This window comes from Rhinolophus sinicus, linkage group LG09 (genome assembly GCF_036562045.2).
Source record: "Rhinolophus sinicus isolate RSC01 linkage group LG09, ASM3656204v1, whole genome shotgun sequence".
In the NCBI taxonomy this organism is placed as follows: Eukaryota; Metazoa; Chordata; class Mammalia; order Chiroptera; family Rhinolophidae; genus Rhinolophus; species Rhinolophus sinicus.
In genome coordinates, this window is record NC_133758.1 from 61,930,971 (window position 1) to 61,955,129 (window position 24,159).

The following is a 24,159-nucleotide window of genomic DNA, read 5'->3' on the forward strand; positions in this document are numbered from 1 at the left end:
CCGCAGATGAGAAAATGGAGAGCACTTCAAGTGTTTAGCCTGTCATGGCCAGTTCACTGGATTACCCACACAAAACATTTTCTATTAGCGAAGGAACGAGGCTGGGAGGGGCGTTACACAGATTGCCATTCTAGAAATGCTTGTCTTCAGGGCCTTTAGGAGTGGCTGTAGGGAAGGAGCCCCATGAGGGTGTCAGGGTGTGGTGGCAGCAAGGTGTGTGTGAGAATTTACTTCCATCGGGCAAAAGCCTACATTCTACCTTAGCTCACTATAACCAAGGCTTGGGCGTGATCAAAAACACATTGCTTTCCAACTTTCTAATCTCAGGAGTACTTAATTACTGACTGGTCACTGAACATGGCTAATCAGGACGCCATGTGAAAATGGAGTGTGAGAGGAAACTGGCACTCAGTACTGCCTTCCAGAGAGGAGTTACCTTCAACACAGCGAAACCCAGATCTCTAAAACAAGTCTCACTCCCCCTGTAAGACCTTTAGCCATGAAGCTCGAGCATGGGTATATAGCATGTCTGATTGCACATTTCTCACACACTTTTGCACTTAGCTTTCTTATTTGTCGGTAACTGCCATGTGCATAGTCAGACTTCCAGACCCGACACATTTGTTTTTCTTTTTCCTTTTCTCTCCCTCCTCTGTCTTTCATCTCTGTCTCTCTCTTGAATGCAACACCATGATGGTGAGTTAAATTTTCAGTGGTGAAATTAATGTTCAGGTCAAATGGAAAATATAATCTCAGCAATTACTTGAAGTTCAGATGCCTGTTGTTTAGAATTTATTATGAGGAAAGTCAAAGGCAAACCTTTATTTTCCTATATTCCGAGTGCCATGAAATTTCTCAAAGGTCAAATGTTTTTGCCCAAATAATTGTATAGTAGTGTTCTGCCTTCGTTATATCACCATGATTTTAAGATAATGGTACTGGAAATGTAAATGCCTGATCTTTTTCCCCCCAAGACACCTTGAATTCTTGTTTTCTTTCACAGATAGCCTCTGCCTATGGAGATACTTATTTCATGCATCCCTCTGTATCTGGCTTTCTTTTCACCTAGGCCTTCTGCCTTATCTAGTAGCCCGACGTACTCGGACCTGCCTTTCATTCGGATCTCCCCACACCGGAACCCTGCTGCAGCTTCCGAGTCCCACTTCAGTCCTCCGCACCCCTACATCAACCCTTACATGGACTACATCCGGTCCCTGCACAGCAGCCCATCCCTGTCCATGATCTCCGCGGCCCGGGGGCTGAGCCCCACGGATGGTAAGTGTCAGACCAGCGCATTCTGCTTCCACATCCCACGCTGCTTCCCCTGCCCTTGCCTCACCTGGGTGTGGTGTCGGGTAGCTCTGATGTTTACTGAGTGTTTCGTATGTGCCAAACACTGTGCTGAATGCTTTAGCACTTCCGTTACAATGTGAGGACACCTCCATGAGGGCGGGTCTGTTACCAGTGCAGATAGCAGTGTGCAGAGGCGCAGGTAGCTGGCAGCCTGGTCCATTGGCTGGTGAGTGGCAGGGATGGAACTCATAGCCAGGTTTCAGTGACTGCGAAGTCCCTGCTCTCATCCACTGCTCTGTTCTGCAGCTCCATGTGTGTTTAGACTGGCCCTGGAGCCGATCATGCAACGTGCGTGTAGAACGGTGTGTTTTCCTCACTGTCCGGGGTTCACTTTTATGTTCTGCATGTATACAGATGTGAGCAGTGCTTCTCAAACTCCAGTGTGCATATGGATCTCCTGGGATGGTGATAAAATGCAGTTCTCTGTGGGGCGGGTCCAGGTGGAGCCTGAGATTCTGTACTCTGAACAGCTCCCAAATGATGTCAGCGGTGCTGGTCCATGGACCAGGCTGAATAGGTCTTAGAGAGCGTGATGGCTTGGACCTGCTGTTGCATGTGCCCTCTAGCCTTGATCTTGCCAGACAAAAACTGGAAGAGAGATGTGGTGGGAAAAGAAACAAACTTTGACTTAAATTCTGTAATACCTGATTCTTATGTTAGGCTCTCAGGGATCTAATTTTGGTTGGTTCTGTTATCCTCCCAATTACTTTCTCATGACTCTTTTTAATTAGTGTTGTATGTTATGCAATTGACAAGTTCTAAACCATTCCTTTGATTCAGTAAGGGCATTTCCCATCACATGCGCATGCGTGCAAACAGACTTGCCCACAGTTGCTGGAACCCGAATTCAGGTCCAGAGTTGCAGAAGCCTTACTGATTGCACAGAATGGGTTATGAGTTCTCTGCAGCAGGTCTCAAATCACTGACTGGTGCTTGTTTCAGAGCACAGGGAAACACAGTGCACTGCCTCTCACTGAGCGGTATTTGATAACCCAGCACTGTCCCCATTCTCCAGGCAGACCAACTTTCTGAGGCTGGCTTCACATGGTGGGGTAGTCAGTGGGGAAGCTGATGAGGTTGCTCAGTAAACATGTACTCAGTTGTACCTCCAGGAGTAGCAGTGCTTCAGGAACAACTTTTAGCTCGTTGTTTTTCTTCTGATTCATTGCAGTGAATATACTTGCAAGTTTCCTAAAGAATGTTTTGCCATTTAGTCAAGATTCACATTTTTTTCTTTCGGTTTTTTTGAGATATAATTGACATAAGCACTGTATAAGTTTAAGCTGTAAGGCATATATTGTGACATAATTACCACAATAAGTTTAGTTAGCATCTATGACATAAAAGGTAAAATAAAATAACATTTTTTCCCCTGTGATGAGAACTTTTAGGATTTATTCTCTTAGCAAATTTCAGATATACCATTTAACAATGTTAACTAGATTTATTATGTTGTACATTACATCCCTAGTACTTATATATCTTATAACTGGAAGCTTGTAAGATTCACACTTTTAAAATAAAACTATTGGAGAGTCAAATGAGAGTCAAATGTGAGTTAGTTCTGCTTGGGATTTGGTTTGAAGACGGAAAAAATGGAAGGTCATCTCCATGGAGTACTTGGGAATTCATGCAAATGACTCACCAGGAGAACGGAGGGAGAAAGGAGTCTAGTAGGTTAGCTAACAATGGACTTGAAATTGTGCCTGGCTCATGAGGATTTAGTTGGGCCACTGGAATATGATGCCTCTAGTTAAAGCATCTTATCTTCTATTACCCACAGTATTTCATGATGAGTATGAATAAGACATTTTTTGATTGTTTTTTCTGCCTTCCTCTTCCTGCCTCTTAAGCGTCCACTTAATACCCAGTCAAATAAAGACCTATCACTAATAGTTCTCCCTTGTGTTCTAAGCTTTTAATAAATATCTCTATATCATGTGTAAAAAGTCTGGGCACAAATATAAAAACAGAAGGCTATTGTGAGAATGCTAATGTTTCTGCATAATTGCAGAACTAACTTTTATCGATGGACTGTTGTGCTAATTAGCGCTTTAAATGTGCCATTGCATACATTGCTCCGACAACATCATGTAGCAGTAACAGTTGACATCATGGAGCAGGTGACACTGGCATTTGTATCCACATCTTTGGAATCTGGAGACCTCTCAGAACCGCTGCAGTGCACATAAATTGGCAGGTGGAAGCCCGTTATTATCCCACTCTTATAGAGCTGATCTTGCTAGTAAATTGCTCCAGATTGGCAGGTATAGTTTCTTTTTTATTTTGTAATGAAAAAAGGAGCTTTTAAATTACGGAATACAAAATTGCAGCTTATCAACCAGTTGTGTGTATTAAGGCCGTGCTGCCCTTTCCACTGTACGGCCCAGTCCTCCAGGTAGTGAGAGCCTGTCGGAAGGCTCAGGAATGTTTTACATATGTGGAAAGAGATCACATGTGTCTGCGTTGTCAACTACTGTAAGAAATCTGAACACAATTTGATATAAGAAACGATTTTATTTTGCGAGGCAAACATGGGAATGAGTTATGTACATATGTACATTTTAATCATTTTGAATTCTTGGTGATTTCTTTAAACTGTGAGGGAAAGGGGGTCCAAAAAATAATTCCCCCTCACACCTTCTACATTTTTCTAGCTGAGAAAATAAGTTAACATGAGACAGATCAACAGGGGAGAGTGTCCAAAATTTATTACGGATGTTCATGCCGGGGTGCCATCAGAATATGAGGCCTGAGGATACATTGGCTTTAAGGTTTCTATGCCATTCTGGACAAAGGAGAGGGAAGCAGGGGTCTGGGATTTCAAAGGGAACGTGGGCAGTTTACAGGTAGAGAAAGAGCAAACATAACATGTGGTAAACAAACTCTTGCTGGGCCACCCAGAGACAATAGGACATAGAGGGAAGTCCAACAAACAGGCTTGGCTTAGATTTCTCCCTCTCTGCCACATTTAGTTTAGAATCTGATGCTAAGGTGATGCTCCTATCCTTTAAGCAGGTTTTTCTGTCTGAATTCCTTTAGGCAGGCAAGGGGAGGGTTCTTTCTGAATCTTGTTTCGTAATAAATTACCATTAGAAGTCAATATCCCCAAAGGCTTATTTTGGGGTGGGAAAACTTCAGTGCATATCAAAACTAACGTCAAGTATTTTGTAATGTATTTCATTTTCTGTATTCTTTTCCTTCAGTTTCATTTTCAAATAAAAGGTATCTGGTACACTTAAGTAAAAGCGTAATTTGAGTTAAAGAATTTTTGCTAGAATGAGCCGATGTGGGCTGTGGAACAAATGGACCTTGCGATCTTCTTTCATCAATTAAGCTCATTTTTCTTGTCTCCCCCTCTAGCGCCCCATGCTGGAGTCAGCCCCGCAGAGTATTACCATCAGATGGCTCTGCTGGCCGGCCAGCGCAGCCCCTATGCAGACCTCCTTCCCTCAGCTGCCACCGCCGGTGCGGGGGCCATCCACATGGAGTATCTTCACGCCATGGATAGTAAGTGGGGGGCTGTGTTCTGCAGTTCTGTGGGTGGCAGATGCCAGCTCATGAAATGGAGAGGAAGATACAAAGATTAGGTGACTGTCTAACTTTACAAACCAGAGGAGGATATGGAACCACCAGCACTCAGTGCTCGTGTTGCCTTGATTTTCTAGGAAGCTGCCACAGCATTGGCCACCTCCAGACACCCTGTTTAGCTCAGGGGAATGAACCGGAAGATGCAGGCAATTGTGATGTGGCAGATATACACAAAAATTACCCTGCTTTGAATGTCTTTGTAATAAAATAAGGAAACATGTTTGATTACATGTACTTTGCCCAGTCATTCCTGGGTTTTATAGATTTTACTCCTTGAAAATTAATTTTTAAAAAAGACCTGTACTTGGTTTTACATTTTTCTCATTCGATTTCCTTTGCCTTATATATTTCCTTTACATTAAAATTATATTTCACTAAGACTTTTTATCTAGGAAAAATAAACAGCATTTCTAAATTAGAAAGGGCTGTTTTTGGTACATAGCAATGGAAGAAAATGGGATCGTTTGATGCATTTTATATCACTTATTTTGGGATCCCCCTAGGCTTATGATGATACCTTTGGATCACTTATCAAGATGTATAGACAAACGAGGTTGTGATTATCACTTTTCAGGACATCCAAGAGTTCTCATTTATTCAGATTCTTGTGGAGTCTACATCCATTTGCCAGGTGCCAGGAAGTCAGCTGGAAGCATCATCCAAGTTGTATGTATATCAGTGAAAGCCACTGTCCTTTGAATATGACAGTAATATGACTTCAAGTAGGGCATATGCTTGAGGTTTTGTTTGTTATTCCTAGCAGCAGTGTGATTAACTTGTGCTTTTCCATCTGTAGTCTGTTTCGACTCTTTTGTGAAAGAGGTACACATTCGTCAGCTCTGACAGTGGTTAGTAATTCAGTCCTCAGGCCTGGGAAAGGTTCACACACAGTACCGAGTACAGCTGTGTTTTACTGTCGTGAGCTACTTTGCTGTATTACCCAGGAACATAAGCTTGCACTGGCTTCCAGTGCAGAGTTCATTACCACACCCAAAGTGAGGAAAATGTGCTGCATCCTCTGCAGGGCTTCTGTTGTTCTGCTTGGAGAGTGGAGAGCTTACATTTCAGATTCATCATAACCACATTGCAATTAGGGATTGTTGGGGGGAAAAGTTTGGTGTTATTATGCAAATTAGTTATTTAAAATCCGCAAATAAAGAATTAAGATAAGACAGAATCCTTGGAAGGTCAGCTCGTATTACCTTCCCTATTTGATGAGAATGTGTTTAGTCAGGCAATGGCAGTTTTTATCTAAATAAAGGATGAAGCTACCCTTTTACTTAGTAAAAACTAATTAAAGGAATTTTAATTTGCCTAAGTATATGGTAAATTGATTGTCATTAAGTAGAAATTTAGATGTCCTATCATTCATCACATAAAAGGAAACCTCCTTTTTCTTTGTCAGAATTTTTTATTAGAATAGAGAAACAAAACAATTAACCGAAAGCCAAGTCAGAGATGTCGGTGTTGGAACAATAAGAATGCTCGGGCTCCTATTTAAGGAGGAAGCAAAGACCTGGGCCACTCTCTTTCAGCTGTTTTGAAAATTCTCACCTTGTCTCCTGTTCCCTTCATCACAGGATCCCAATCACTGTCCCGCAACCAATGCTGCCTTTATCTTTCTTTGTTTCGTTATTAGGAGCTTGGGACAAGCACATTAAATAAAAGATTGTAAAGTGCTTAAAGTATTATATTCCCAAATAGCATCTAGTTAAACAGAGCATAAGAATAGTACCCAGATTTAAGAGACTTCCAAAAGCAAGTGAAACAACATAAAATTCTTGCATTGGACATACACTGGCAGTAACATAGCAGAGCCAACCTGGGATCTAGCTGGTTGCTCTGACCCATTGTTACTGATCTTTGGGACTCTTCAACTGGTTTCCGATGAGCACCTGACTTTTAAATGTGCCACCAATGGGCATTATTTGGTTCCAGCCAGCTTCAGGAGAGAGAGTTTTTGTGTTGCACGTTAGAATGAACAAGTCTGTTTTGTGGCTCTAATTCTACCTTTTGGGATTCGAGTGATCTTAAAAAACAGGAGAGCAAGTAATATCCTATAAGGAACATAATAGAAATGAGGGCTCCTGAAAACCACACTGTTTGTTTTGGAGGAAACTGACTTAAATGAGTGCCCATCTTGGAGGGGAAAACTGAGGAGCTGGACAGCCAGGCCAAGTGCAATTTGAGGGTCTGTGGATGGATGGAGTCAGGTACCTGCTTTGCCTTCGGGAGATGTTAGAGGAGTATAAGGCCTCTAGTGTTTCATAATGTCAGATGGCCTCCTTATCTAATTAATGCTTTAACAAAATTAAAGCTGTTCCAGGAATTAGCTCTGTGTAGAATGTATTGCTGTTCTTACTCTGCCAGTGATCACCGAGTCCCAGTGAGTTCCAGTGGGAAGGGTTATTGTCAAGGATTATGTGGAAGTCGACCATGAGTCTGCTTTGTCCTTGGAATCCTTTGCAAGTGCAATGTATTTTTTTTCACTGAAAAACTTCTGTGATGAAACTAGCGTCTCATAGTGAGAAAATGTGAAACATTTATGTGTAAGGCAGATGCCGTGATAAAAGTAGGATGCTGATCTGAACACTAGAAGATGTGTACATACTTGGGGTTGCTGTTTTTGTACTAACATGCCCTAAATAAGGCTGGTAATGAAACTATTCTGAATGAAGAAAGTCAATTTTAAATGTGCCTGAAAGAAAAATTTGAGTAGATTCCGCATTCGTCATTCAAATTGGTTTCCAAGTTTTATACGTAGATGGCACCAACGTACTAAGTTCCAGTTAGTGGTTTATTTTTTTATTAACTATAAAGTATATTATCTGTAGAGTATTTTTATTCATCTGTTTCATTTCATTAAATTAAAGCATGTTGGTTTGTTATCTTTAGTCAAGGTCCATCGCTCATGAAGAAAATATTCCCAATGTATTTTCTGGGACCAAGTGCCTAGTCTTTTTTATATAAAGAAGGCTTACCTTTTACTCCAGTCTTCTGGGTACCATAAAATTGCCACATCCCTGTAAGCAGGCATACCCGTGCTATGACATAGAAAAGCCTCCATTATTACTTACAAGTAATAGTGACTTATTTGCTTCTTACCTACTGGGATTATGTTCTCATTCTCTTGTTAAACTTCAGTTTGGTGACTCTGTAATGTCACTCTGACTGTAGAAAAGGCAGGAGTGGGCCAGTGGCCACATTCATCGCTATGCCCTAAAATTCAAATCTCTAATATCTACCAACTTGAAGGCAAGTGGGTATTTATTTTTTAACTCTCCAGGTGAAAAGCACTGAATTAAGTTGGCATGCATTTAAGTGTGAGTTACTGACCTCCAGGTTAGAGTGGTATTGGTGGAATCTTCTTGAAGGTAGACAATTCTAATAAATATTAGAATTAATTAATAAGTCCAGGGTTAAAATAGACTCACCAAATCTCATTATAATGCCTACAGGATATTTTCCCTCCCTGCCTTGGAAAATCTGTAAATGAATCATATCCCAAGATTTTCAATGTTTGGGGGATTTATGCTGTTAGACCATGGGGAGTTTGGGGCCAGGCTCCTCAGTCTTGGCACTAGTGGGGCCGGATGGTTGTTCATCGTGGGGGCACCTTGTGCACTGCAGGGTATTCAGCAGCCTGGCCTCTCCCTGCTGGATGTGAGTAGCACCCTGTGAGTTGTGATAACCAGAATGTCTCCAGATGTTGTCACATGTCCCATGGGGGCAGTATCGCTCCCCCAACAGAGAATCATTAATTTAGGGTAATGTATCAGTTATTTTAATAAAGCTTTAAGCATACTGTGGATCAGATAACTACAGAAATAGTGGGGAAATGAGGGCATAACCAAGCTGAATTTTTTATCTTAGGATACTTTAATTCATTTATCCTTTGGCTCATTGCCTTAAAATGGTGCATGTTGGGTGGGGAGGGTGGTATGTTGTGTAACTGTGGGAACCACTGGCTTTGTCGCTTGTGGTGAATTAATGATAGGACTATCTAAGGAGCCATCAGATTCATAAATCACTAGAAATGAGAGGGATAACGCATAAAAGTCTTTTCCTTTTGTTTAGCAATTTATCATTTTGCCTGCACATTAATAAACAGAGCTCCCCCGAGGTAAGCCCTTGGAAGATAAATATTTCTCCCTAATTTCCTCAATTGTAGCCAGTAGATCACAAGTGGGAAGAGAGATCCTTGTCATCGCAAGTTGCCACTTCTTACCGTTTATTCCTTCCACACGGGTGAGTAGCATTAAATAACAGGTACTGAGTACAACCACAGGTAATTGGGTTCTGTTTTGTTTCTATAACAGGCACCAGATTCCCCAGCCCTAGGCTGTCAGCCAGGCCGAGCCGAAAACGTACGTTGTCCATATCACCACTGTCCGATCATAGCTTTGACCTTCAGACCATGATAAGGACATCTCCCAACTCCTTGGTCACAATTCTAAATAATTCCCGCAGCAGCTCTTCAGCAAGTGGCTCCTATGGTCACTTATCTGCGAGTGCAATCAGGTATGTATTTTCCCGAATATGTTACGTGTTTCCTTAGTAAAACATCAGTGCTTGACTGCACCTGGATTTGTGTACTGAGTAACTGTGAGGAAGAACACAGCAGCATGACACTGGGCCTGACCTGGGATTCCCAAGCCAATTATTGGGCCAAACATAACTTTTTTTTTTTTTGGGCAGACGTTAGTAGCCCATCTTTAGAAATAGTGGTTATTCAGTTATGATGAAATCCAGAGAATCCACTTATGATTGGCACAGACACCATCCAATTACACAGCTCATAAATATGTGACCCTCTCCCTGCCTTTTTGGGATTTCTGGTGTTTATTTTCCTATGAATATGGTGCCTGGTGTCATTGTATTCTGAGGTTTTCTTTTCTTCAGAATTTATCAGACTGTGCATAATCAGACGCTTTAGAGATGTCCATGTGATGGGAGGAGAACTGACTCTGGGTGGTGAGCACACAGTGTGATATATAGATGAAGTATTATAGAATTGTACACTTGAAACCTATGTAATTTTACTAACCATTGTCACCCCAAAAAAAAAAGAAAAAATTAAGAAATCCACTTCATAGAGAAATGAGTATGGCACATCTTTTTATCTCAGCTCCTCTCACTGATTATAGTTCTCCAGTGGGAAAACTGACTTCATACCTGCTTGTGCAGACATGCGAAGACAGGAGCTGAAATCAAAGGCCAGGCATAATGCACGCCTTCTTCAAGGGGGAAGGTGTGCTGGGGAGCGGGGAGGGAAGAAGGTGACAGTAGGATCTTAAGTCTAATGGAAAATAAGTGCAGGTGAGATTGGTCAGCATATCTATCACAGGAAATTAGAAAAAAAAAGTGTTAACTATAGTAACATACCATATTTACCGGACTTGATGAATGCATTGTTTTTTCCAGAATGTTCTCAATTATAGTTTTAATTATTTCCTTGTTCAATTATCATCCATGCTCCTTGGCAGGCAAATTAGTGTTTAAATATTATAAATCTCCATTTTGATATGATGTCATTTTCTTGCATTGTTTCTTTGTTTTTTTATATGGTCAATAAAGTATGGAAAGTTAGAGCAAAACAAATGACCAACTCTACTTACACCATAGCAGTCAGCAGATAGAAAGGGTTCCTGGGGATGTTTTCAGGATGAGCCTCTGTCATCACAGAGGTAGCTTGGAGTTGGGGATAAATGTGGTCAGATTCCAGCTTTGGCACCAACCAGCTGTACATAGCTGTCACCGGTCGGCTCTCTGATGTTCAGGATTCACATTTGTAAACCACAGATAAGACACCCATTGTGTAGGAAGGGGGCACATGTAGTGAAAGCTGGCATGGGTCTCCAGTGCCAGGATGAAGACCCCTACCCCTGGGTGAAGCCTCAGGGCAGCTGACCCTGGGTGGGCTGGCCCCCCCGGAGAGAAGCTCCCATGGCCTGGCTGTGCCCCCCCGTCGTCATCGCAGTCTGACTCTGAGGCAGTACGCCAGCTCGGATCTGTGACCCGGTTGTCCTGCACTCCTGGCAGATACCCCTGGGGTCACAGGAAGCCACTGATCATTGACCACATCTCAATTTGCTAAGTTACATAATTGTGTGGTTTGACTAGACGTCATAGCATCAAAGTAGAGAAATGTGGCACACAGTGCTATGCACACAGAATCACCCTGTGAACCTTCATCCCTCTTGCTTCTGCTACATTTCCCTTCCCTCTTGCTCTCTGCCCAGCTATCTTGACTTTTTGCAGCATTTAAAGGACTTAGAATATGGTGTGCAAGTGGTCACAGTTCTGAGCCCAGCATCTCGCTGGCTTCTTGATCTCACCTTTGCCTGGGTAATCTAGTACCAGACTAGTACTTGAAAAACCGTCAGTGTACTGACTTGAAATTATCCTGGTCCCCTGTCTCCAAGGAACTGCAACAGATGCCACTGTTTTCCATAGAGTTGGAAGAAGGGGTCCTGGGTACCCTATGGTTCCTGGGTCATCACACACACTTTCTTCTGTGCCCTACGCTCCTTTCTATTCTGTCCTCTCTCTTGCAGTTTACCCTCTCATTCTTCAGGACACATCCACTGTGATAGGAGGAGATGTAGCTTTCAATGCAAATAAGGTAATACCCATAACCCAATGAGGTGCACTTGCCATATAATACAGCAATGTGAATAATTAGCATCAGCACCTCTTGCCAGCCCTTTAGCTAGAGAAATATTAGTGCTTTGTCCTATTCTGAGCTTCATTTTGTGAAATCTGAAAACTGACTTGAGGAATAATTACAGAGTAGCAGGACCAGTGGATAACAGGGAAAGGCAGGGAGCATGAAGGAATCCAAAAGGGTAGCCAGCTTTCTCAGGAGTGAAGGACACAAGAGCCAGTGTGCACTTCGGATGCACTGAAGCTCTGCTGGTACCAAGTGACACAGCAGGAGTGGGGCACACTAACTCTTTGTCTCACTAACTTTGGAAAGTGTCATGTTATTTCTGTTCTGTGCATCAGCACAGGGGCTTTGCAAGGTAAGGTCACTTGACAGAGGTCATGCCTGGTGGGCATCAGTGCCAGCTACAATCCCTTGCTTTGTAATGTACACCAAACGCTTTTGAGTTTGACACACACGTTTTCTAATACTTAGTCTGCTTCTGGTATTAGCAGTGCATAGAATAATGATGCCATTTAAGTGTCTAAAGATGTTATTGAATGTTTAAATGCCATAACTATTTCCTTTACATTTGTGTCCCAATTCACAGCCTCCAAGAGGCTGATAATATCATTTACCACTATTTGAAATTTGCATGTTTACTTGTTCATCTAGTAATTTACTATACGTTTCCCCTCCACTAGCACACAGTGCCAGAAAGCTGTGGACTCTGTGTCTTGTTCACAGGCGCACTCCCCACCCCTCAGAGTGTGTGCCCCATGTCTTGTTCACAGGTGCACTCCCTGCCCCACAGTGTCTGTGCCCTGTCACCTTGACATCACTAGACAAATATTTCTTAAACGAATAAAAGAAGGAGCTTTTCAATTGGCAATTACAATTCTAATCACCTTTATTAAAATTTCTATGTGATAGATGAATAATTAAGGTTTTCAGAAAGTTGGTCTATAAGAATAGTGAATTATTGATAAATATATAGAGACAGAAAGAAGAATGCAAAATAAAGGGATGACAAAGAAATGCCTATCTTAAGCTTGTGTGTGGTTCTTGTGTTTATATATTTACCTAGGAATTCAGACTGCTATAAAAATACTATAGAAAGCAAGAATTTTTTCGCAAAAGCCCATTGGCATATTAAAACATACTCATAGTACTTTTAATGTCTAACTTTTTCAAACATATTGTTCAAATGCATATCGTGAATCTTTTTATGTCATAAATAAATCGATAATTCAAAAAAATAACCCCATGCACTTGGAAGTGATGTGAAATACTTACTGTCTCAAATTTTAAGTTCCCCGTCACCCTGAAGACAGCCTTCTAACAGGAGATGACTCACATTTGCAAGTACAGCCTGAAACCCCCACTCTGGATGGTTAAGACTTGTGTTATAAATTCCCAGTGAGCGAAATTATATTAGAATAAGTTTTCTGTCTGCCAATCCCTTCCCCTAGAATTGCACTGCCAGTGGATGAGGTGTTTCCGGTGAGTCTCATCCCCCTGTAGTTTTGGTGAATATCACACATTCAGATAACCCAGCAGTTCTAGCCTTCTCACTTTCAGTTCATGGCTAAAATGAAGATGGTTTCATTTCCTTAGTGGCTTCAGGTCTGCCAGGCCAGGACAGGTGTCTCAGTGAAAGTGGACGTGCCCAGAGCACAGGCCCACCTGCACAGTCGGGTGGGTTCTTGTGCCAGCACTCGTGGGCGGCCTGGTGGGCCGAGGGCAGGTTGTGCTTTCCTCTTGGTGCAGCTCCAGCACCTTCCGAGTGGCCCCAGAGGAAGGGTGCATCCGGAGGATCCACTGCCACTTCCTGAGGAGCCAGCTTGGTCTGCATGGCAATGGCTCTGTGCTGTGGCCAGGGTCAGCATTTTATTTATGTTGGAAAAACAATGCAAAAATGAGTTGGATGGGAAATACTGAAAAATAGAGGAATACTCAGAACTCTGATTGCATCTTCTAAGGAGTGTGAGACAACCTTCTCTCCTCCCAGTTTCAGTGATAGTAATTAATATTAACTAAAAAAGAGTTTTACTTTACTCCCAGATGATCATTGGTTGTACGTAGTACTTCCTTTTGTCAGCTACTCGTTCACTTCCCAAATACTTAACTGCATATTCAGCTGTGTGCTGCTCACTGTGCTGGGCTCAGGGGCTGCAAAAATCACTGAGAGCCATGGCCTTTCCATGGCACTCATGGAATCGAAAAGCCCCCAGCCAGACACCCGTGAAGCAGACCAGTGTAGCCGACAAGGCCCTGAATGAAAGTTTGCTGTGGAGGGGCTGTGGGCAGCCCAGAGCTGCAGATGCCAGTGAGCTCAGGCAAGGTGAGCCAAAGCACAGGCTGGAGGTGAGCAGGGGCCAGGCTGGGCATGGCATCCTGGACCAAGGTCCAAGGACAATGTGCCGCATTGTTTAGGGACAAGGGAGCTGAAGCTGGACGGGGTCTAGTGGGCAGAATGAAAGGCACCCACCTACTGATGGGGCACAGCCTGGGGAGTCTGACTTTGAACTTCCTCTCCCTCTTCGCCAGACCTCCCTTACTTCTCCCTTAGAAATCCTCCAGTGGGAGGCACGACTGAAAGGATTGGTAAGAAATGCCGTTTACAATAGAGAAATAATAATATCTGATGATGTTTTCTAAAATTGGATGATGCTCATATAAATGTATGTCTTTCTAAGTGCTTCCAGCCAGATCTCACTGGAGAGAATGTCCCTGCTCCTCACCGTGGCCCTAGAGTTTTTGTCTGTTTGGCTGTTCAGTGGCAAGTAGCTTTTAAAGCTTGTAGAACACTTCATCATCTGAAGCCGAATGTAGTTTTGTCCAAAGCATTATTCAAAGAGTGCTTGTGTCTCAGTGTAAATGTTAGGGTCACACTTACTCATTTTGTGAGTGTACAGGTCTTTATTTGTGCGTCATTACTTCTTCCGAGGCTGCTGGGTTTTCCAGTAAATGTGTCCTGGGAGCTTTTATGGATGAAAGTGGAAGTTTTATTTTTTTTCCTTCGCAAATGCAAGCACATGCATATAAGTGCCTCCCTGTACCTACACATACACTAACAATGATAGCCGTTGGCCCATTCTCTGCAGAACTGGAAAGAACTGTTCTTACTTTGAATGGCCGTGGTTCCACAGTAAATTCCACAGCTGTAGCCAGAAAGTGTGTGACCTCGTTAGTACAACAGCCAGAGTTGGTTTTGATTAGAATTCTTCCTTTACCCCTTCCTCTCTCACCTCTTGAAGTCAGTTTCCCAAATTGTGGGCCCCTCCTGTTGTAGCAGCGCTAACTGCTGCCTGGTTTTACCTTCAGTACCGGTTTCATGAGCAGAAGAGTTGGGAGAGAGACGAGACAATGAAAAGTAAATCTCAGGCCTGGAGTCTTCAGCATACAGAACACCGGCTTTATTGCAGCATGAAGTTTCTTAATCCCAATGCCCTGACTTAAACTACTACATCATAAAAGAGTCACATGAGTTTCTTTTAAAGCTATTTTTTAAAAAAATACCCCCAATTGATAAAAATTATGTCCTTATAGGTAGTTAGCATTGATTTTATACTTAAAACGACATTTCCTGAGAAACCAAAGGTGCTTCATATTCTTCTTTCCTCTTTCCAGTGGGTGAGAGCTGGCGCCTTTGTGCCTGATGGGGGCTTCCCAGACTACTCTCTGGCTCCCTCTTGTGGTTCAGCTCTAATCCTTCTCAGGTCTGGCCAGCTTTGGGTTGGGCCCTCCAGGTCATGAAGGGGTTCCAGGGATGAACCTGGAAACCAGTGAGCCTTTCTGTGTAAGCAAATGTAAGTAAGATGCGTGGAGTGTTACTCAGCTACCACAGCCTCCCTATCCTTTCCCCACACGTATGGCATGTTAACACAAGGGACCCTGGCACCATGATTCCCTGGAAGCCAGACATTCCGTTCCATGGCAGCTTAAGGAAAACTATTTATTTAGAGAAGGGCTAAAATGCCGTGTGGGTTGAAGTCATTAAACAATAAAATCGAACGTTTTACCTTTAGGCGTGCGGTGGCTGGGTGATCCAGACTTCTGCCATCTTTCTTATGGTTCATCAGTTTTTCTTCATCTTATTAAAAATAGATCTCTTCAGTATTGTAATCGGTTCTGTTTACCCCTCCAGTATAAAGGACGGCAGCAGGCCAAATTGCTGCTGTATTTATTATGCCATATTAAGTGATCCAGAATATTCTCCATCTCCTACCCCCCAGCACATACAGCATTCCTGAAGTTTTTTTTTTTTTTTTCTTTTTTTTTTTTCAGGCCTTCCCCGGGCAAATTTATTTAAAATTTACTGTAGGCAGGCAAGAGATCCGACGCTATTGCAGGCCCGTCTGTAATCCACTGGTCTTCCCCAGCCCTCGTCAAATGATCCCTGTAAAGCCGGCCTAAGAAAACAGTGGAGTCAAAGGGCGGCCGGCTCAGTTTCTGAAGTGTTTTTATAACACGTTATGGGCTTATCTTAAATGCTATTTTACTTGGGTTTTCTCCCTTTGACTTGAATATTAATGACTTTGAAATGCCTATATGTGTATTAGGGTTGAATAAATGTTTAATGAATGATTTTCTACAGTAGGAACTTTTAAGTGTCCTCTCTTATATGTCATCCCAGAAGTTAAATATTAATTTGATTTACAGATTGATTACAAGTGTTGCTGTGCAAATGTTGACACACATCACATCCTTGGTATGAAAAAAATAATGTTTCTTTTGAAAGTCAAACATGATTATGGATTGCAAACTTTTATGTCTTGATAACAATATATAACCTTCCAGATACAAATAATTATTTTATTCTTTGGAAATGTAAATGGGATATATAGAAAGTAGTCAATTAAAACTTGCTTACTTAATGAACGATGCAGTGTGTGGATTTTATGACATTTAGTTGCTTAGCATCCTTTTTTTCTACGTACACTCCAAATTTTAAACAAATTGGGGATAGTTGTTACAGATAGGAGACTTCCATGGAAGTGACGTGTTACTGTGCAATATTAGAAAACAAGGCCCAAATTGCAAAATTTGGCCACACTTTGCAAAAGGATATTGACAAAACTTGACTGTGGTTTTTGATAGAGAATTTTAAAAATGCTTCAAACTTTGTTAAAGATTCAGACTTTGGGAATTTTAATTTTTCAATCTTTGGAAGTAGAACTGGCTCCCACTCAGACAGCAGTTCATTGATCACTTTTAACTAAGCTCCAAGCTGAATTTAAAAGTAGAAGAGACCATGAGTAGTGATCCTTACTTAGTAGTGCTCAGAACTCTGTCACATGTCACCACAGACAGTGGGATGCCCCTTTAAGGTATTTTATCAAACAAAATTCAGTAAACATAAATCTGTTCTGATGGATACAAGTTATATTTGGTGATGAGGACACCACATGCCTTATAGTCAGGGATCTAAAATCCACATTGGTTTTTCCTGCTCTTTAGAAAAATAAAGGGCAAACTAACATTTGAATTAATTCTGGCTTTATAAGTGTTGTCCTAGATGAGTGTTTCTCAAAGTATTTTACAAGGAACAGCAGTCTTCAGAAGCTGCACACTGTATCTGGGATGGGACGTTGAGAACACGCATTTGCATATTAACAGCTCCACATGTGGGACTGTTGAGCCCTCCTCCCTCAGACTTATGACCTTGGCACCTCATTTCTTTTCCCTCGTAACACTTACTTTTGGATTATTATTTCAGGAGGCCTGTGACCATTTAGCACATTGCTTGGGAAGCTCTGGGCCACCTGATCCTTTCTTTCTAGATGTCTTATTTACTCAGTATAGATCCACAGCTTTAAGTCACACTCTTATAAATGATTGTGTTCTTTATTTAATATCCCATCTTAAAATTATCCCACCTTTCATGTAGGCATGTAGAAAAGTGAAAGCTATAAAAAGTTTTTTTTAAATTATACCTTATTGAACATTGAGTGAAGAGAATTCAGAAATCAGAATGTAAAAGTAATCTGTATTTAAGTGACCCAGAGGAAAAACCAGGTGAGCAGACTTATGAAGGCCTAGGGTAAGAAAGCTCAGGCAGACCACGTTTTAGATGAGGCTCTGGTCTTCTTTAAAAGAGACGGGAGAGATTTATAAAAATTTTCCACTTTATTTTCCATTTTCCATCAATACTTTATATTTCTACGAAATTATGGAATAAATGCATGAACCATTTAGGAAAATGGTTTTTTTCCCAAGGCCTTTAAAGGTAGAATCGACCTTTTTAATTCTGACCTCTGTCATCAGCAAAATCTGTTCTCAGCTGCTGAAGTTCTGTAGAAAGAAGTGAATCTAGATAGTAGCTTTGTTTATGTAATATTGTTTACAGACACATCAAATTGTACCATGTTTCCCCGAAAATAAGACCTAGCCAGACCATCAGCTCTAATGCTTTTGGAGCAAAAGTTCGGCTAGGTCTTATTTTCGGGGAAACAGTAGTTTTCAGAGGAAAACATGTTTCTTTATAAGTGACTATTCTGTGTGTGAGAGGCACAGGAATGGCCCCCAAAGATGCCCGCATCTCAATCCCTGGAACCTAGGAACATGCTACCTTGGGTGGCAAAATAAGTTTTATGGCTGTGATTAAGTTAAGGATTTTGAGACGAGGTCATCCCAGATTATTCAGGCGGCCTTAATGTAATCACAAAGGTCTTTTTTAGAGAGAAGTGGGGGCAGGGGATCAGAGAGAGAGGAGCCGGTCAAAGTGAGGTGGGTCCCTGAGCCCAGGGTGCAGCTCCCGGAAGCCAGGAGAGGCAAGGTGCCTCGGGACCCCAGGAGAACACAGCCTGCTGACCTGTCTTAGCCTCTATTCTCCAGAGCTGGTAGGTATTAAGTGTGTATTGTTTTGAGCCATTGAGTTTGGGGTATTTGTTGCAGCAGCCACAGGACACTAACACTATTTGGAAGCCACTCAGCCACTCATTGACTCAAAGTTGAGTGTCTGCCATGTGCTGGGCAGAGCTCAGCGCCAGGGGTCAGCGGCAAGCAAGAAAGACCAGTACCTGGCTCACTTGGACCTCACTTATGTTTTAGAGGGCATGAGAATACTATTTCAGCAAGTGCCATGTGCTGCGTGAGAATAAAACTATCAAATGGTAGAGAATGATTGGGCAAGGTGCTGCAGAGGGCCTCACTGAAGGGGACATCTGTCTCAGGAGGCCTCTCTGTCTAAGGAGGTGACATTTAAGCTAGGACCTGAGTGACAGGAAGCAGCCATGCTGAGCCCTGGAAGGACGCAGCAAGTATCTCTGTGCAGAGAGATTCCCGAGGCAGAGATTCCCGAGCTATCATCCCAAGGATGACAGCACAGCACCACTTGGGGGACACAGAGCAGGAGGTGGTGGATTGCGCCTCCTCGCCCCCTACAGGGAAGTCCTCTGGAGGTTCTTTTCATGTACGTGGGAGGGGGAACTTCGTTCTGTTCTGGACATCCCAGGGCAGTACCCAGTCATGGCCCATCTCTGCTTCTTCCTTGCAAAACTTGGTCAGGAACTCTGCAGGCAGCTCTGAGAGCACGAGTAGCCTGGCCTCAAATCCATGTACCGATGCTGTGACAACCAAGAATTTCTCTTTTGTCATCAAATTTTGAATAGGCTTTGTAACCTGGAGCCAGCAGCCTGCCTGCCTTCCCACAGCAGCTGGAGGAGCCAAGAGCTGCACGGGCCCCTGTGGGCCGGGCTGCACCATCCCAGCTCTTTGCACTCAGAGGACAGGGTTTCTGTGGCTGGCTCCTTGTGAATAAGCTGAAAATCACTCATCCATTCTGTGTGTTCTCTATCCCGTGGAATCTAATAATTGACATAGATTTTGGAGAATGTTTATTCCTGTCACCTAGCTTTACCAGCAAAAAGGGAGCCGAAAGGGGGACATTACCCAGTATGCTGAAGGCAGAGAACTTGCACCTGAGCGGGCGCAACACGGATGCTGTACGCTCCTCCCCTCCTCCTTTCAAAGTGAAAATGTGCCTGCGCTGTCCTGCTACTAACATCTTAAATTTCTTATATATGAAGCAAGGGCATTTCCTGCCTCGGGAACTGTGTCCCTCAGTGTTCTTGATTCTTAATTAGGTCCTGACCTTTTAAGCCCCCCAATATTCTAGAATTGGAATGAAAGTAGCCACAGGGGCTTCCTGCCAAGCTCACTGGGTTATGTGGGTTCAGGAAACTCTGGAAAGGTGTATGGAGGTTCTTGCAAAGTCTGTCACATTGTAAATTTATGTGTAGTGGGGTCTTTTTTGTTTTTTTAATGAATAGAATAAGGGAGTTACACTTAGTAATACCCATTCACCAAAAGGAATGGGGGGGTGTTAAATCATTGTGTTTTTTTGATGAATGGCTTGTACACTGAAAAATAAATTGGACAAACTGGCAAGGAGCTCAGTGAACATGAAATCAGCTATTAGAAGAAAGCTTGTGAACAAATTCTGAGGCAGATATGCATCTTTTGATTAATGCCCTATCAATCATGCACACAGCTACCTTTGCTAAGTCTTGCTGTAATCATTCATGGTTGCTTTCGGAAACACTGGCAGAAACTATAGCACTGCAGAAACAGAATATTATTACTGATTTCTCCCTAACTTACTGTGAACAATGACTGTTTTCACCTTGTTCCTGCTATCCTTTATTAAGGAAATACAATGCAGAATGAAAGGAGAGTTCCTCCAAGCCTGGTGGAATTCTCCTAGGGTATTTTTAATGATATTCAGTCTTAAGTGGGCAGTCTATTGTAATGTAGGGTTCTCCGTAGGAATAATAGTAATGTAATCCCATTGAAGCCACCCTTTATGGATTATAGTGAAATAGGCAAAATGTGGAGTCACATTAATGAACAGAGTATGTCTTCAGAATTATTAAAGTTGTTGAAATGGTTTGAATTTTGTTATTGTAATTATTATATTTAGTTAATGCGCTTAACAGCAGTTGTAATTAACCCACCAGATTGGAAATTGCATGAATTCTACCTTTGACATTACTAGAAACCCTGATTCTTTCTGTGTATTACACAACAGGGTGGGGAAATGTGTGTGTGTGTGTGTGTGTGTGTGTGTGTGTGTGTTTCCACTGATTATTTTTCAAGAAAGAAATTTTCATGAATGCATTTATAGTTTCTCATGCATTTTGAACCCATTGGCAAATTTGGCACTGCCTGGTAGTTAAGAAATGTTTAGGTAAGCTCCCTCAGAACGTACAGTATCCTGGGAAACCCTGTGGCATAGTGAAGCAGTGATGGACATTAGCATGTGTAATGGACTTTAATGGACATTTAATCTGTGTAGCTAGACGAGGGAGCTCTGCGCTCCCATTGGAATATTCCTCCATTGAAGCCCATTGCTCACTGATCTCACCCAGGAGAGGTTAATCCATCAGCTTCTGTAACCAGACGGCACTGATGGAAATTCTTTAGGTGGCATTCTGGATGAACCAAGCTTTCCATCTTTGCAAACAAATGAGTGCTATGACAAGAATGGTGTTCAAAACACATTTAACCAATTGATTTTCTTTCCCCTTGTAATAAGATCTAGAGACATATGAAAGTACACAGTGTGAGCTGAGATTAAGGGAGTTCTCCAGCACGGGAACACGTTGGACTGAGAGCCGATGAAAGTACTATACAGCATGTGGTCGCCCATCTGCTTTTATATAAAGTTTGTTATAGCAGTAAATAGCTGTTATTGAGCCGATGCCGTTTGTTTCGTTGTGCTGAATCTTATTTCAGGTCCATGTTTGTGTACACACACGTGTGTCTTGTCATCTTTCTCTTGGAAGTTTTCAAGATGTTTGTCAATACTTGTTTTTACCTTCTGATTTAAACAGACAGCTGGTGTAATTTGGGATGTTAAAACTAGGTGTAGACTTGTAAATGTGGGGTCACTGCGTTCTTGTCAGTGACTGTCTTCTGCTCTTTCTCTCCCCCATGCAGCCCTGCCTTGAGCTTCACCTACCCTTCTGCACCCGTATCTCTCCATATGCACCAACAAATCCTAAGCCGGCAGCAGAGCCTGGGCTCGGCCTTCGGACACAGCCCTCCGCTCATCCACCCGGCCCCGACCTTTCCAACACAGAGGCCTATCCCCGGGATCCCGACAGTTCTGAACCCCGTCCAGGTCAGCTCTGGCTCTTCCGAGTCCTCACAGGTGAGCAAGACCACTCCGTGAGCTGGTCGGCCTTGGTAATGGTAGAGGAAACTCATGCCACTTGTGTCAGCTCTTAACTTGGCATTCTCAGGACTTCAGTATTGCAGCCTGTCTTCTTGACAAGGGCTGTCATCTCCAGTCCTGATGAATGTGCTGCATATGTGCTCCTCTTTAAACACCAGCTTCTTTCACCAGAATCGTTTTATCGTTGCGGGAAAGTGGGCTGCTCAGTAAGGCTTCATCCTCTGACCCAGCACCCCATTCAATAGAAATACATTCATGGCTGTGTTGCTCTCATTCGGTCACTGTCTGCTGGTGCTTAGAATCGGGTGATATTTCGGAGTGAGAATAACACTGCTGTGCCCTCTGCTTTTATCTCCACACTGATAATGCTCAGAGAAGAATCTGGATGCTCTAATTAAAGGGCTTGGCAAACAGTACACGTCGGTTTCTTTCCTACCTCACAACTTTGTCCTTTTGAATACACCGCTGGAGCTGGGTAAAGCCCCGGCCCTCAGCTCTATTCCTCTTGCTTTTAAAAGCCACAGGGAGTTTACACTCATGAGGTAAAGACTAGGAGCTGCTGCATGAATGTGAACCGTGCTGCCATGGGAGTGGAGCGTTATCAGAGTTACTGCTCTTGAGCCGGGCAAGCCTTCTTGTTTTGAGTCACATGTTTTAGCAATGGTCCTGCTCGTTGATCAAAACCTAATTTTTGTGTCTATCCCTGCGATTGTGATGGCAGAACAAGCCCACGAGTGAGTCTGCAGTGAGCAGCACGGGCGACCTGATGCACAGCAAGCGGTCCAAGATCAAAGCCGACGACGACCTGCCCAGTCCTGGGCCACGGGGTCAGCAGGTGAGAGGCTCCCAGGCTCTGCATCTCACTTCATGTGTTCCTCTAGCTCAGAAGCAAACACAGAAAATGCAGGAAGCTGTGTGTGGCATGAACTGGTTCATAGAGTAAGTGGCTGGATTCACTTGTCACTGGGCACCAGTGTGACCAGCCTTCAGTGTTTAGCCCGATCTCAGGCTCAATTATAAGCTCCGGGCCCTAAGCCTGAGCTGGGCAGAGCTAATGACGTTCTGTGGACTGAGAATGTTGTGATTTGTTCTTATTTTGCCACTTCCCACTTGCCAGGAGAACGGGGAGGGATCAAGGCACACCTGACCTAAGGCTACTTAGATTCCAGTTCTTTACCCCAAGTCCTCAAAGGAGGACTTCAGAAACTCACTCTTGTCTCTGCTTTCGTCACTTAGAGCCTCTGAGCCTCAGTTTAAAGGTGTGTGGATACCGTAATAGCATCTCATAGAGTATCTGTGCCTGACTCTGAAGGAGGTCGTTGAGATTAATTCTCAGAAACGGGTTGGACAGGAGCCCGGCTATCCACAGGTGGCCAGGCTGCATCGGCCCAACCCCAGGAGGATGGCACAGATGGGTGTCATGGGTTCTGAAATCCATCCTTCTTCTTGCATTTTGTTAGCCAGTCTTGCTGGTTACACCTAAATGCTTATATACAGTTTTTGTCATCTAAATCTAAATCAGATTAGAACTCAAATTTACACACCTAATTGTCTCCCAGAATTCCAGAGATTGTTTGTATTTTAATTGCTACAAAGCTGCCTGAGAAGACTAGGGAAGACTGTACCCCCCAAGCTTTAGATGCCGTGGTTCTCGGGCAGAGAATGTACCCTTGGAGATCAGAAGTTGAATCAAGAAGACATCATCCCTGTAAAACCCACAAACTGCCTGTCACAGCCTCCAATGCCCGGGAAACAGAATTTGAGTTACTAGTAATCATTTCCCTGGGTTACAAAATGTTAGATACCGAATAATATACTGAACAATTAATATACTGAAAAAGAATTCAAAAAAGCAAAACCACTCTTTTGGGTAAAGACGATATGACCCAGTTTGCTTCTCTTACAGGATGACACTTTAGTTTTTTTTCACCTTTGTATTTGGGCAGCAAAATTGGCCTCAACTTCTTCCCGTTATGATTTGACTGTTGTTTTTAATCACAAGTTAACTATCTGAAGATGTATTTGGTAAATCTGAAAAAATGCACACCGATGATCCCACATGTTTGACTTCTTCCATTCACAAAACCCAGTTGCTAGACCTGGGCTTTATTTTCACTGAAAAATTGCATCAGGAGGAAAGTAAATCTAAATCAGGTTTTTCCTTTCTCTTTTTATCTTTCATTCTATTGTGTCTGATTTTTCCCCCTCACCTCCTGCCTTTCAGGAACAGCCAGAAGGAACCACCCTGGTGAAGGAGGAAGGGGACAAAGATGAAAGCAAACAGGAACCTGAAGTCATCTATGAGACAAATTGCCACTGGGAAGGCTGCACGCGGGAGTTTGACACCCAGGAACAGCTGGTGCACGTAAGTGAACTGGGGACTGGG

General features: G+C 42.9%; 1 protein-coding gene across 2 annotated transcripts in view; it reads left to right on the top strand.

Annotated features, from left to right (window-relative positions):
• GLI3 (GLI family zinc finger 3) overlaps window positions 1-24,159 on the top strand; it is a 278,784-nt gene that overhangs the window by 189,811 nt on the left and 64,814 nt on the right. For both annotated transcript variants that reach the window (XM_019757536.2, XM_074340521.1), the window contains 6 exons: window positions 1,070-1,275; window positions 4,717-4,863; window positions 9,264-9,465; window positions 21,536-21,749; window positions 22,495-22,608; window positions 23,998-24,138. In XM_019757536.2, coding sequence (XP_019613095.2) covers window positions 1,070-1,275; window positions 4,717-4,863; window positions 9,264-9,465; window positions 21,536-21,749; window positions 22,495-22,608; window positions 23,998-24,138 — 1,024 coding nt within the window. The remainder of the gene's footprint in view (window positions 1-1,069; window positions 1,276-4,716; window positions 4,864-9,263; window positions 9,466-21,535; window positions 21,750-22,494; window positions 22,609-23,997; window positions 24,139-24,159) is intronic.